This window comes from Camelus dromedarius, chromosome 5 (genome assembly GCF_036321535.1).
Source record: "Camelus dromedarius isolate mCamDro1 chromosome 5, mCamDro1.pat, whole genome shotgun sequence".
Taxonomy (NCBI): Eukaryota; Metazoa; Chordata; class Mammalia; order Artiodactyla; family Camelidae; genus Camelus; species Camelus dromedarius.
The window spans coordinates 84,587,188-84,600,303 of NC_087440.1; the positions used below are offsets into that span (position 1 = coordinate 84,587,188).

The 13,116-nt window shown below is 52.9% G+C and overlaps 1 protein-coding gene across 3 annotated transcripts in view; it reads right to left on the reverse strand.

Annotated features, from left to right (window-relative positions):
- The window catches only part of PRIMA1 (proline rich membrane anchor 1), a 59,289-nt gene extending 48,384 nt beyond the window's left edge, over nucleotides 1-10,905 (reverse strand). For 2 of the 3 annotated variants that reach the window (XM_031454235.2, XM_064486220.1), the window contains exons 1-3: nucleotides 10,764-10,905; nucleotides 9,844-9,967; nucleotides 2,735-2,870 (exon numbers count right to left, since the gene is read on the reverse strand). In XM_031454235.2, coding sequence (XP_031310095.2) covers nucleotides 2,735-2,870; nucleotides 9,844-9,936 — 229 coding nt within the window. In that variant the 5' untranslated portion in view covers nucleotides 9,937-9,967; nucleotides 10,764-10,905. Of the gene's footprint in view, nucleotides 1-2,734; nucleotides 2,871-9,843; nucleotides 9,968-10,607; nucleotides 10,665-10,763 lie in introns of those variants that run through there. The other variant, XM_031454234.2, reaches the window with a different exon arrangement.
- Between the last annotated feature and the right edge of the window lie 2,211 nt (nucleotides 10,906-13,116).

Sequence of the window (13,116 nt, forward strand, 5' to 3'; positions counted from 1 at the left end):
GCCAAAAAACAAACATCTCTCTCTCTAGTTTTTGTATCACTTAAGCCACTTCAAGATGGGTTTCTGCCACTTGTAACTGAAAAAGTCCTGCCATATTATCAATCCACACCTGCTGTCCTCGCACCCAGAAGTGCCTTCAGGCCCCAAGCTCAACATGAGGCCTCTGTCCCCTCACACCAGGCAGCCCCCACCCACCTCCCCTTCTCTGCAGCCCCCACCCGCCTCCCCCTGGTCTGGCTTCAGCCCCTTGCGGGTGGTCTGGGGCCTGAAGTATCTCAAAGGTCCTCACTTGACCCCAGTCCGGCAGCTTACCCCAATCCACCCTCCACGGTGTCAGGAAAGCTGACCTTTCTGAAGCAGGCCATGTGGGGATTGTGTTCCTTCCCTGCCCAACACCTACATGGGCTCATCGCTGCCCAGAGCAGGGTTTCCTAAAGGATGGGGCGCCTGTCCCTGCAGTTAAGGGAGCTGGCTCTAGATGGTGCATGGACCCGGCCTCAGACCCACAAAAACAGAGAACAAGAAACTAAGCCCGCTTCTGATTCTCTCACAAACTTCCTAATTTCATTCCAGAGAAGAACCTCTGCACGGTGCTACCACAGCTCTGACGCCTCTCTGCCACCTGCTTTCTCCCTTTTTGCCAGAGAGAAGGCCTCCTGCTCAGAAACTTCCACGGCAGGCTACAATGTTAAAACATTGGTTTGTTTTCATGGCATTTGTTTTTGGGGTCACCTATTTATGCAAGTGATTCTCCTTTTTTATTAATAGCACTTACATAAAGTTTTCTTTGAAAATTAATTTGTATAAACTCAAAAGTGAGTCTATTTAAAGAAAAAAATAAGGCAAACAACAGGAGGCATTTGGATACGGTGAATGTTTGGCAACAACGATTCACAGGTTGAAATGTGATCTACTCAGCCAGGCACATAAGGCCCTTCTCACTTCGCCCCTCGACCAATCCTTCAAACCCACTGAGGCTCTTGCAACTCTCCAGATCAGTCTGCCAGAGTCAGAGCTCCAAGCCTTCACCTCATTGTTCCTTCTGCCTGGATGCCCTTTTCCCACAACCCCTTTATCAACTGAGAACAATTCCATTTATTATTTAAGGGCCCCGGTCAATGCTACTGTTGACTGTGGTTGTAGTTTGGCCCAGCTACTCAAGGATTTCCAGCACACCGGGAAACCAGTGAGCTCTCTCGGGCCACTTTTTGAGGGTTCCTGGCAGAAGGGCCTTCCTTGAGGCTGAGAGATCCCAGAGACCAGAATGGACTTTCAGGTCTGTGTCTGGCACAGATGCTCAGTGAACACAGGATGAATGGAACAGACTGTAACGAGAGCCTGTGGAGTCATCCAGTACAAGTGCACCTGGAGCCCAAATAGCGGAGGGAGAAGGAATTTGAAAGGAAGGGAAGGGCATGATCTCCAGGGCCAGGGGCCTAAGGTCAGACCCCACAGTACCGCCCGGGGATTCCTTCAGGAGAGAGGAGGAGGGTGAGCACCTGGCTTGGAAGGATGCTGCAGAGGCCTGGAACAGAGGACCTGGTAGGCTAAGGTTCTTGATTTCGACTTGCATTTGAATCACCTCAGAACTTGCTATGATGCCAGTTCCTAAGCCCCATGCTCAAGGCTCTGACTCGGTGTTTGAAGTGGGCCTGCGAACCTGCACTTTAAAATGAATGCTTTTGGGGGTGGGGGATGGCTCAGTGGTAAAGTGTGTGCTTAGCAAGCGTGAGGTCCTGGGCTCAATCCCCAGTACCTCCATTTTTTAAAAAAAGTATCTATAAATTAAAAATTTTTTTTTTTTTAAAAAAAAGAATGCTTCAGATGAGGCTGAAGGCCACACTCTGAGAAGAACTGGGCCACAGGAGTCAGGTGAGAATGGAGACAGGTAGGGGCCTGGCAGACAAAACACAGAAATGCCCCCAAACTGCAAAACTTCCCCGGAACACTGCATTCCTTGCCTGGACACTGAGAGTCTGAAATCACAGCTTCCCAGAGAACAAGCCTCGTCAAGGTTATTTAAAATATGCCCCAAATAACTCAGCGGAGATGTGTTTAATGAGGTAGATCCACATATAAGCTCGGGCATTCTCCAGGCCGCAATTTGAGTGATCAATCCCAGATACAGAATCTCTTGTTAGCGACCTTATCAACTAGCAATTGTAAGCAGGGAACTTAACCCCCATGGGTCAGAACTGAGGCTATTTCTGGCTAAAGAAACCCTCCTTTGTTTGCAATCAAATTGTTCATAGATGAAATCAAAGCCAACAAGTGAAGGGAGGGGGTTTTCGCAGAATTTGCTGCAATGGCTGAAAGGCATCTGTGTAACTTTGCTCCCAGAGCTGCCACTTCAGCTCTGTACTAATTGCTTCCTTACGTGTGAATGAAAAGCAAAAATGAAACCACTCTCAGGGGAGGGGTATTTCAGACCAGTGCCCAGGGCTGCCTCCCTGAAAGGCCTGGCCCGAACAATCCAGGCCGAGTCACTTATCAAATGGAGATTGACTTTTATCTGATTAACCGATGGAGAAACATCCTTCTCCATCTCCCAGAAACCTTCTGTGGGAAAGGCGTTTTGCAGACTGCAGGGAAAAGTTGGGCCTTGGCTTCCCTCCTGCTCGGCCAGTGGAAAATTACAAAGGAAGCAAGGCTGTCCTCTGCTACACTCACAGGTTCTTCCTGGGCCCCAGAAAACACAGAGAGAAACCCAGGATTGGAGCCAGCCTTCACTTACCTGGGGCAGAGAGGAGTCTGGGGGGCGGCGGGGGCGGGGGTGGCGGGGGCAGCGGGGGAGGGGGCCGGCACTGGCAGATGTGTTGACAGCTGTCGGTCACCTTGGAGCAGGACTTCTGGGGCTCACCGTGCGTCACCTGCAGAAATGGGCACAGGTGCCCAAGAGAAGACAGTAAGTCACCTGGGAGCCGAAATGGGACCCCCTCCCATCTGCCCCTTAGACCTAGGCAGGAAGAAGAGACAGAAGCTGGATTGGCTCAAACGGAACAACGTCATGGGAGGCTGGCCTGGTAGGACCAGAGACCAAGTTTTATTTCCAGCTCTGCCAGGAGCCAGCTATGGGAACGTGGCAGTCGGCCTGGGCATTAGTGAGAGGCCGACGAGAACTTGAAGGTTAACTCCTACAATCTCCTCGTCGAACCCATGAGGAAACTGAGGCCCAGGCCGGAGACGTGACTGCCCCAGGTTCTCAAACTCAGCCGGTGACAGGATACTGATTTTACCTCCTCAGTAACCTGACCCAACCACTCCTCCAGTCTTCCCTGCGGCAGGGCAAGACCAAGCCCTTGCCTCCTCTCTGGTCACAGCTCCTGACAGCCTGCCTGTGTCCACTCTGGGCCAAGGTCCCACCACCCTGAGGGAGCAACCTTACCCAGCTAGGCCTCTGCTCTGGTGGCCCATGAGACCAAGGGGAGCAGAGCAACCTCCCCAACATTATCCAAGAGGCCCCTGAGTGGTCTTGTGGGGAAAAAAACCGCCCGCACCTTGCCATGGCCCCCAAATGCCCGTTCACAGCTCAGGGGATCACGAGGCCACAGGGCCCCATCAGGAGGCCCCCAGCAATGCCTCCAGCCCCAGCTCCCTCATTCTCTCATCCTCTGCTCTGCCCTCGAGGCCTTCCTTCCAATCCCTGACCGCTGGCCACGCTCTCTCCCTTTGCGAATGCTGCTCCAATGGCCTGGAATGTTCTCCCACACCTTTTCCCTGCTGCGATGCCAGTTACTCAGCTTGGCTGTCCCCTCCTCAGGGAAGCATCTCCAACCCACCCCTGACCAGGTCACATCTCCATTTTACAGGTTCTCTTGGCATCAGGGGCAGCAAATCTCCACTGCGCTGTTTACCTGGTTCAACCCCCTATTTACCATTGGACTATAAAGTCCATAGGGCCAGGGGCCAGGCCTTTTATTTTTTTCTCTCTTGCCATCATAACCCGTAAGGGCGTGCCTGGAATTCCCCAGAATCCATGCCTCCTGAATCCTGGTCTGGTGTTCTTTTGACATCAGTCCTAGTTTCCCCATCTGTAAACTAACAAGGGGAACAAAGTGGGCTGTGCTCAACCAGCGGTTCCCAGCCCTAACTGCACATCAGAATCTCCCAGGCAGCTTTAAAAAATGCTCACGCTGAGCCTTTCCCACACCAGTTAAGTCAGAGTTTCTGCAGGTGGAGCTGGGCGTGTGTATGTTGTCTAAACACCCTAGGTTAAACTTCTAATGTACAGCCAGTGAGAAAATGGCTGGTTTAGACCAACTGCCAGCATCCCTCCCTATGACAGAGTGCCATAAATCCTTGCATCTAGCATTTTCTGCCTGTCCCAGGGAACAGCTGGTTTAAAGGCAGAAAGGAAAGAGTTGGTGGTCACCCTCTACCTCAGTGATGCCTAGACTCCAGTGAGGAGACACCTAACCCCAATTTCCCCGCAAACAGCCATGTGTGGCTGCCTTCAGAGGTTAATGCAGACCCTTTGCTGCATGCCTCCCAGCCCCGCAGAGAGAGCCGGCAGGGCTCAGCTGCTCCCTCCCCACTCGGCAGATGTGAACAGGAGGGATCTAGCCACCCGGATGGCAGTAGGAGGTGGATTGATTTACAGCCCTGACTTCACATCTATGAGGCCAAGAAGCTCCGCCTCACCACCTTCTAGTGTTTTTAAAGGACCATGGACTGCATTTCAAACTCTGGAAGGCAATCTTATCTCCCACTGGGAAAAGCCTATCCTCAGATGGTAAACTTTTCCTCAATTATTTTACCGAGAAGAGTAATTCCTTAGAGGTCATGGCTAATCCACTGCCTTCTCCACCAGTGCAGTTGTCAGCCCTCCCATCCCCATCATCGAGACGGTCCTCTGGATTTCAGATCTTCTAAGACCATGGGGAATGCTCGAAAGCTCCCTTCTCCCAGCGGCTGGCCTCTGAGATCGCTTCTCCACCGAACTCTACCGAGTTTGTGCGAACTTCGAGCAATGCCATTGCCAAAGCAATTACTTTCCCACTCTCCAAAGTGCAATTTATGCGAGAGAGTTCAAGAGGAGCACGTTTGCTTAACCTGGCCCAACACAATGACCTATTTTTGTGAGAGAATTTTAGGGCTCAGATGTATAAGAGCGCTCAATGTGATGAAATTACAGGCAGGGAAATCGGGCCAAGTTTCAAGGCTGAAGGGGTGGGGGGAGAAGGCGCACACTGCATTTTACAGATCTGTGGTCTCTCATATAACAGTCTCACTGAAATGGGAGAGGGCACCACTGCTTAACCAACCATCATCACACAGGTGCCCAGCCTGGGCTGGCTGTCCTTCTCCCCGAGGCTTGGGCCCCTCACCGGCGTTTGGTCCAGTGCGAGACTGTGGCCACTGAGCCTCCCTTGACTGACAGTTGGTTACTCAGGCCCTTTATCCACTTGCCAATTTCTCTTCATCCTTTAAACCTAGCTCTTGCATAGTCTTCCCAGGCAAGACATCCTGAACGCATCCCATGGCCCCCCGAATTAGACCCACCTGCCCAGTGCTGCCTCTTCACCTTGTAAATCCTCCTTTTTGGGGCACTTTCCTCACTGTTCCGTAATGTCTGTCACTGCACACCAAGTTGTGAGCATCTTGGAGCAGAAAGGTACGTGGGTTTGTGCTTTACAAATCCTGACCAAGTGTGACTCCCTGAGCCCTACTGTGCGTCAGTCATGGGAAACAGGTGCTCACTTCACTACGAGGATGATGGAGAGAGGTAGCTATTATTACACACATACAGGCTGGGAGGGCCGGCTCAGCAAGGCTAAGTTACGCGCCAAAGTTGCACAGGGCCTGGCATTCAGTTGGTGCTCAGTGAAAACATGTCTGGGGATGCCCAGCAGCAGAGAAACGTGGGATCTGCCCTGTTCCCCAGCATTGCGTCCACTTTGAGGTTCTGCAGATCAGTGAGGTTGTGTTTAGACCAGCAGATAGGAAACCTCAGTACCATGAGCTGGTCCCAACACCTGGCTTGGTTGGCTTATATCCTGGGGAGTCTCACAAGGAGAAGAAACTTGCCCCTGAAGTCACCTGAGCTTGGCTGGACTTGACTAAGGAGCAGAGGCCTGGAACGGTCAATGACCTGCCTAAAGCTGGTATCATGACTGCCTGTAACCACTTTTTATTACAGTCTGGCCGTCGCCTGCCTTCCTACCCCGCTTTGTAGCATTCTCTGGGGGTCAGAATCCTGACGCACAGGTAGGTCCTGAAGTGGCCTGGATTTGGTTCCAGTCACTATGGTCTGGGGGACACGGTGCTCCATGGCAGCCAGTTCCCACTCCTGGCCAATCGGTGCAGCTCTCTGGTCTGGTCTGGTCCTCCTAAATAGTCCTTGAATCCATCCCTTCCCACAACTACAGCCCTAAACCAGGACACCGTCACAGCTCCCCTGTGTAGCCCTTGACCCTCACTGTGGGTTGCCAGATAAAACATGGGATACCCTGTAAAGTTTCTTATCTGAAAATTTAACTGGACAGCCTGTATTTTTATTTGCTAAATCCAGCAACCCTACCTCACCCCACCAGCCTCTTTCCCTCTTGCCTCGCCTTCTCCCTGAATCCAAACCTTGAACTGGAGTTGGACTGAGATTTCTAAAATGCCAGTCTGAGATTGCATCACTCCTTTGTTAAAACTTCCCACTGTCCCCAGAGGCCTCAGGATGAAGTCCAAACTGCAAGACGTGATGTTAGTGGCCTATCACAGAGGCCTCAACTGCAGGTGCCCTCCCCGGGGTTCCTCCAGTGCTCTGTCCTCTCCTCCGGCCTCGGGGCTGTTCCCTTTGCCTGGACTCTTAACTCACACTTGCATCCTGACTCCTGACTTCTCCTTGTTCGTGTCTCAGCTGAAGCACTACATCTGCAAGGCTTCTAAGGCTCCTGCACCAGGTCTCATCCCAAACTATTCGCTCCTGCTGAGCACTCTTGCCTATAGTGACGTGCTCAGCGATCTCTCCAGTGCTAGACTGTCAATGCCACGAGAGCAGAGACCCCCCCAGGTCCCTTGCACTTAACATAGGGCCTGGCAAACAGCAGATGTCCAAAAAGTGCTGCTGACTAAATCCACAAAGCTGTGATGACCGACCACGGGGCAGGGGTCAGCATCGCTGGGGTCTGGGACGGCTCCTCACCAGCACACAGAGACCCACAGGCCTGGATCAGAGCCTGCCTCTGGGACGAATGCTTCAGGAGGGCGCCCACAAGGATGATGGCTTCTGGTATCTTTTATGGAGACAGGCCAGCACCACAGTAACTTGATGAGATACACTCCTGTCACACCTAATAAATTCGCCAGCCTGTCATCCTCTTCACTTGCAAAAAAAAAAAAAAAATCATCTGGAAGTGAACTTGGAAGAATCCTAAATCACAAAACCTCAAAATCTCAATTCCAGACACATTAAGGAAAAAAGGAAAGAGGCTAAGGAGTGCCCCCACCAACCTTGTGGCTGTTTAACATCATCTGACTTTAATAATTAAGTTTCTTATCATCTAGGCAGCAGCCGGAGGCTTGGGGCTGATCTCAAGGTTGCGACCTGGTACTTTGAGGGACCACAAATCTCTTGCTTCACCAATTATCCTATTAATTACAGGACTTTATGTCAGTTTCACCCTCCCAAATGTTTACGACTTAGGGGGATTCTTCTGGCAAAAAGCTCATGAAAGCACAGATAGATTTCTCTATATTCAAGAAACTCCTATGACATGACAAATTATATACACAATCTCTCTACTTAAAGGAAAACACAAGCTTTGAGCACTTTGACTTTTCCTCTTCCCCTCTTCTCTTCTGGATTCAGCTCTTTTGCTCAAAAACCAGATCCATTCATTCCAAAGCCCCCTTTTCCTTGGCTTCTCAGTCCTTGTCATTTGTAGGTTAATTTTTCCAGCACCTTCAGCCAAGATTTTACCCATCTTACTTGTCTGGAGCATTTCTTTTCTCATTGATTTTCACAAAAATTGATTTGTATTGAGTAGCAGCACCTGAACTACACAAACACACACTCACAAACACACACATCTGCTTGTGTAAATACTGCCTGGCTGAAGGACGCTGTTAAAAAAAAAAAAAAAAAGAAAACACACACACAAAACAGAGCTACTTCACCCAGTTACTTCTTTTGGTGGGGGTAGGGGGTGGTCTGCTGTTTCTATCCTGCTAGTTCCCACAGCAGATCTAGTTCCTGGAGACTGACAACATCACCATGTTGCTCTCCGTACTAGCTGAGAAGGTCTCACAGAAGAGGGAAGACTGTAAACAAATGAATAGAAAAACGAAGTGAGCTGAACATCTGAGGTTCAGCTCAAAGTTGAACAAGAAAAGCTGGTCCCAAACCACCCACGTGTTTAGAAGTGACAAAATTCTGAATCCCAAGGAGGCACAGCTGAGTTTAATAACTGCTGTTTCACACACTAGACAAAGCTGTCAATTCCGAACGGAAAACAATTGTGAGTGAGACTGAGGCAAGCCGGAGAAAAGAGCAGAAGACAGCCTGATGCTGGGGGTGGAGGGTGTACCCCTCCCCTACTCTAGCAGACCTGTCCACTCAAGCTCCCCACCCAGCTGGCTGATTCTGGCATGAGAGCCCCAGGTTCTCTCCCAGTGGTCACCCAGGCTACCATCCAAGCGGGGCTGACCTAGCTGGTTCCAGCAGGGCCCCATCACTTGGGACAGTTCATGAACCTCAGCATCCCTTCTTCAGGCTGCACCTCCTACTCAGGGCAACTATCTGAATAATCCCCAATCTCCAAAATGCCACCAGGAGAACATGAAGTGACACCTACCCCAGAGTAGGTATTTCAATGACTGAAATGGAAAAATGTCCTTCAGAGCCTGCCAAACAATTAGCAATTCAAAAATGTTGATCAGACTATGTAGTGATCAAAAGGGTACCTGACTAGCCAGATAGAAGAGTGACATTACTATTACTAATATCAACAGTGGCAGCAACAGCTACCATTTACTGTTTATTATGGTCCAGGCACTGTGCTAAGTAATCTTTATCTCATCAAGTACTTACAATAGCACAATTAAGAAGAAGAAAGCAGGGATCAGAGAGGTTAAGTGCATTGCCTAAAGTTCCCCAGCCTGAAAAGGGGCAGAGCTGGGGCTCAAAATTCAGAGCTGGCTTCAAAGCTCACCTCTCTACCATTCCACTCACCATACCCCTGACTGTGTATGTTTTGGGAGGGACTAGGGACTATCCCATCTAACCATCTCTCTCACCCAAACAAAGGTCACTTGAGTTGGTGGCTACCTGGCCCCTGCCTGGGGGCTGGGGGGCTCAGGGTGAGGACTCCATCACCAGGTAATCCTCACAGATGGACAGCTCCTTCTTACATACCCCCACTAGTGGCCACCGCACAAAATCTGTCCACATCCCCAATTCCACTACCTACAAGAAATACAACCCCTTCTGTGTTGAAGTCCAATTTAAGAAGGCTCATATGAAGTTTACTAGCGGCTCTGGTGGGAAATAAAGAATGGATAGTCTTGGGATAATTTTTAAGTTTGTACAAGCTCTAGGGTTTCTTTGTCTGCATTTCTGCAATAGAACAGCATCATGAAGAAAGCATCCCCTAAGCCCTTTCTGTTCCAAGGACCTGTCCTGTAGGCCTCAGCAGGCCAGGGCTGACGCCTCCTTCAGGAGTTTCTTATATTTTCAGGGCCAGAGTATGGGGAGACCTAGCGTCTTTTCTTCTCCTAAACTCTTCCCTGGACCAATTAAAGGGGCGACTGCAAGAAGTCAGGATCCTGGGAGTGAAGTGACAACTACCCCTACCCCGTACCCGGTCCTGCCCAGGAGGTCCTGCAGCCCGCGCCGCCCGCGCCACGGCTCACCTGCACGAAGCCCCAGAGCGGGTGGAGCGCGCAGTGCAGCAGCAGTGAGGGCCAGCAGCAGCCACGGCGCAGCACCAGGTCCCGGAGGAGCATCTTGGCTCGCGGCACCCGCTCCCGGGGCGAACTGTCAGGGGAGTAAAGCTTGGGTCAGGCGGGCGCCGCTGGCATCATCCCGGTCGCGCACCCGCACATGTAGCAGTCCGGGTGGGGCTGGCACCGCTCACACCCTGGGGTACCCTCGCAAACCAAGCCTGGCCCTTCACTCCAGCTTGCACACTCGCTGACTCTTCATGGACAATCACAGAGGCCGGCATCCTAGAACTCACACTCCGTCGTGGTGCACACCCCCAGAATCCTGCGTGCATATCGTGGCCCCAGGCACACCTCCAGAAACATCCAAGCACACTTCCCGAGCCCCGTGCACCTCGCCGGAAACGGCCATGCAAACTCTATTCCACTGTGAGCACACTTCAAACCCGGCGGGCACCACTCACCCTAAGTGCACACCCACAGAAATAGCCATGCACACCCACGGACCCCTGTCCCCACACTCGCTGACCCTGCATGCCCAGCACAATGAAATCACACGCTGCGTGCACCCTCTCTGCCCCGCCGGCCCTCACTGCGCACACTGCAACATATGCACCTCCGTGCGCACCCCGTTTGCCCTCGCGCGCTCTGCCGAGCCCTGGCCTCCTGCCTCAGGGCGCGAGCTTTCCCTACGTCTCCATCTCCGCCCGCACCCCTCCAGTGCCTCACGCCACCTTGCTTAGTGGCTGCCCCAGCCGATTCTCGGCGCGGGGAAGGGAGGTCCTCACTCCCCCCGCGGCAGAATCTGTTCCCGAGTCGCCAGACGGCCCCCATTTAAAGCCAACCGCCTCCCCAGTCCCCCGCCCTCTAGGCGGAGCCTCGGTCCTCACCCTGGCGACTGCGCGGGCGCCCGGGGGCTTCACATGCCGGGGAGGAGCGCCGGGCACTGAAGCAAAAGTTTGCGCGCGGCTTGGGCCTCCGGGGCGGCTGAGCCGGGGCCCCGAGCAGGGCGCGCTCGCATGGGGCGCAGGGCACGGTGGCGCCGGCTTCACCCGGCCGCGCGCGGGGCGGGAGAGGCGGCACCCCGCGCCCAGGGCCGGGGCGGGCTGCCGTGGCGGAGGCGGAGGGCGGGGAAAGTCTCCTCCGAGCCGCCTGGAGCCGGCAGCGCGTGCCCTCCCCGGGTCCCCGCCCTTCCCGGTGGCGCCGCGCGGCTGCCCGGGGCGCGGGGGTGCCCGAGCTCTCCCCGCCCGTCACGCCGGCCCGCGGGAAGCAGCAGCTAGAGTCGCTGGCCAGGAGCGCCCGCTCGGGCCTCAGGGTCGCGGGCGGAGGCGAAATAAATAATGCACGAAAAAGGAAAACAGACGTGAGCGGAGCCAGAGCCTCGCCCGCCTCCCGCCCGGAGCTGCGCTCCCGCCCGCGCTCCCCGCCGCCGCCGCCAGCGCCGCTGCAGTGATTCCTCGTCTCCATCTAGCGAGGCTATTGTGTATTGGGCGCTTAATAATTTATTTATCCACCCGCGAGGTAAAGGACTCCTAGCTCCCGAGGGTCCTAAGGGTCTTGCTCCTTGCCTGCCTTCCCCCCTCGGCAAGTTTCTCCGAGGCGGCGGGAAGTGGGTAAGGACTGACTCGTGGAGACCACCTTTGCGCCCTGTCCCTGCAGACTCTCTCCCCGCCCCCTCCCCGTTCGGAGGGGGCGAAGACGCCCCGGTTGCCTCGGCCCTAGGTCCAGGCCGCCCCTCCCAGAGCCGAGTGCTGTGTTCTCCCTTCAGTAGTCCGGGAGGGAGGTACCTCTCCAGTCACCGGGCTGCATCTTGGAAGGACTTGCCAAGGACCTGAGGAGGACCTCTCCACCACTGCTTTCCCTCAGTCATCTAAACTCCTCTGTTTGAGGCGAGATCATCAACAAGTCGGTGGCGAAGTAGCTCCTTAACGTTTCTCTCAAGCAAGCTCCCCCGCCCCAGGCCACAGCACAGGTATGCGCAGCTGCTCTGATAATTCGGTGGAAGCGCTTGGCAAGAGCTTTGGTTAATAGGGTGACCTTCCATAGCCCCCCCCCCCCCCAAGGCATGGAGAATCCTATTTTTAGATTGGGTGAAGGAACCAGAAGCTCGAGACAGAGAGCGGAGAATCAGACACGTTAGCTCATTCTTTGAGGAAACATTCACTCAGTTCCTTTCCCTAGTCTCTCTTGGCACCCTTAAGTCACCCCATATAAACACACACTCTGAGTATAAACTGCTCTGCAAACCAGCTTTCAGACCAATTTCCTAGTGACCTCTTTCATGCAGAATGCTGACCCAGGGCTTTTCTCCGTATCAACTGTATAGAACCATATCTGAACCAGCGAGATTCTTGGACACCAACATGAATGAGGCCCTGTCCCTTCCCTCTAAGAGCTTGAGGTCTGATCTGGGAGACATAATAAAACTAGCCATTCCACTGTCCGCTGGCATTCCACTGTCAGGTGTGGTGTGACAAAAGGACCTCAACTGAAGGGGACAACAGAGCCATGAAGACTGGAGGGACCCTCCGTCAGTAAATGCTTCCACAATTGGGTGGCCTGCCGGGAGTGGGGGAGTATCTCAAGCATGGGACCTCCTTGGGCAAAAAAGTGGAGATAATTGTTCATTTGTTCTTTCACTCCATACATAGTGTCAGAGAACACCTGCTAAGCGCCAGATAGAGCATTTGATGCTGGGTGTACAACAGTGAACGATCAGATCTTGTTGCTGCCCTTAATGGATTCACCATGGAGCCAGAAGGGATGGAAGGAAACATTGGTATTGGTGGGGAGGGGGTTCCTAGATGACTTTCTTTCACTATTGGTTTGAAGCAGGAGAATGAGGCCCAGAATGATCCCCATTGGTCAGCTGAGGTCAAAACAACACCGAGTATTCTGACACCTTTCTACTTGAGCCAGCCAGGGTATCTTGTTCAGTACATGACTTCAGTCTGTAGATATGACATCAGCCCCTGAGGTTTATACATGGAGCTCATTGCTACTTAAAAATGTTCTTAAATCACATTTTAATTCATTTCTCACCGCTGTGAAGTAAATATAATTGGTCCATTTGACAACTTGAGAGACATGACTTCCCCAGGATCACCCAGCTGTTCACCTGCGATTCAGAAGTACTGACCCTCAACCAGAGGTTCAATATTTCGGGAGAACCTAGGCAGGTTATGCATGTTGGAAAGCCTGCATTATCCCCCCTGGTCTTCAGTATTCCTGTACTGGACCCAG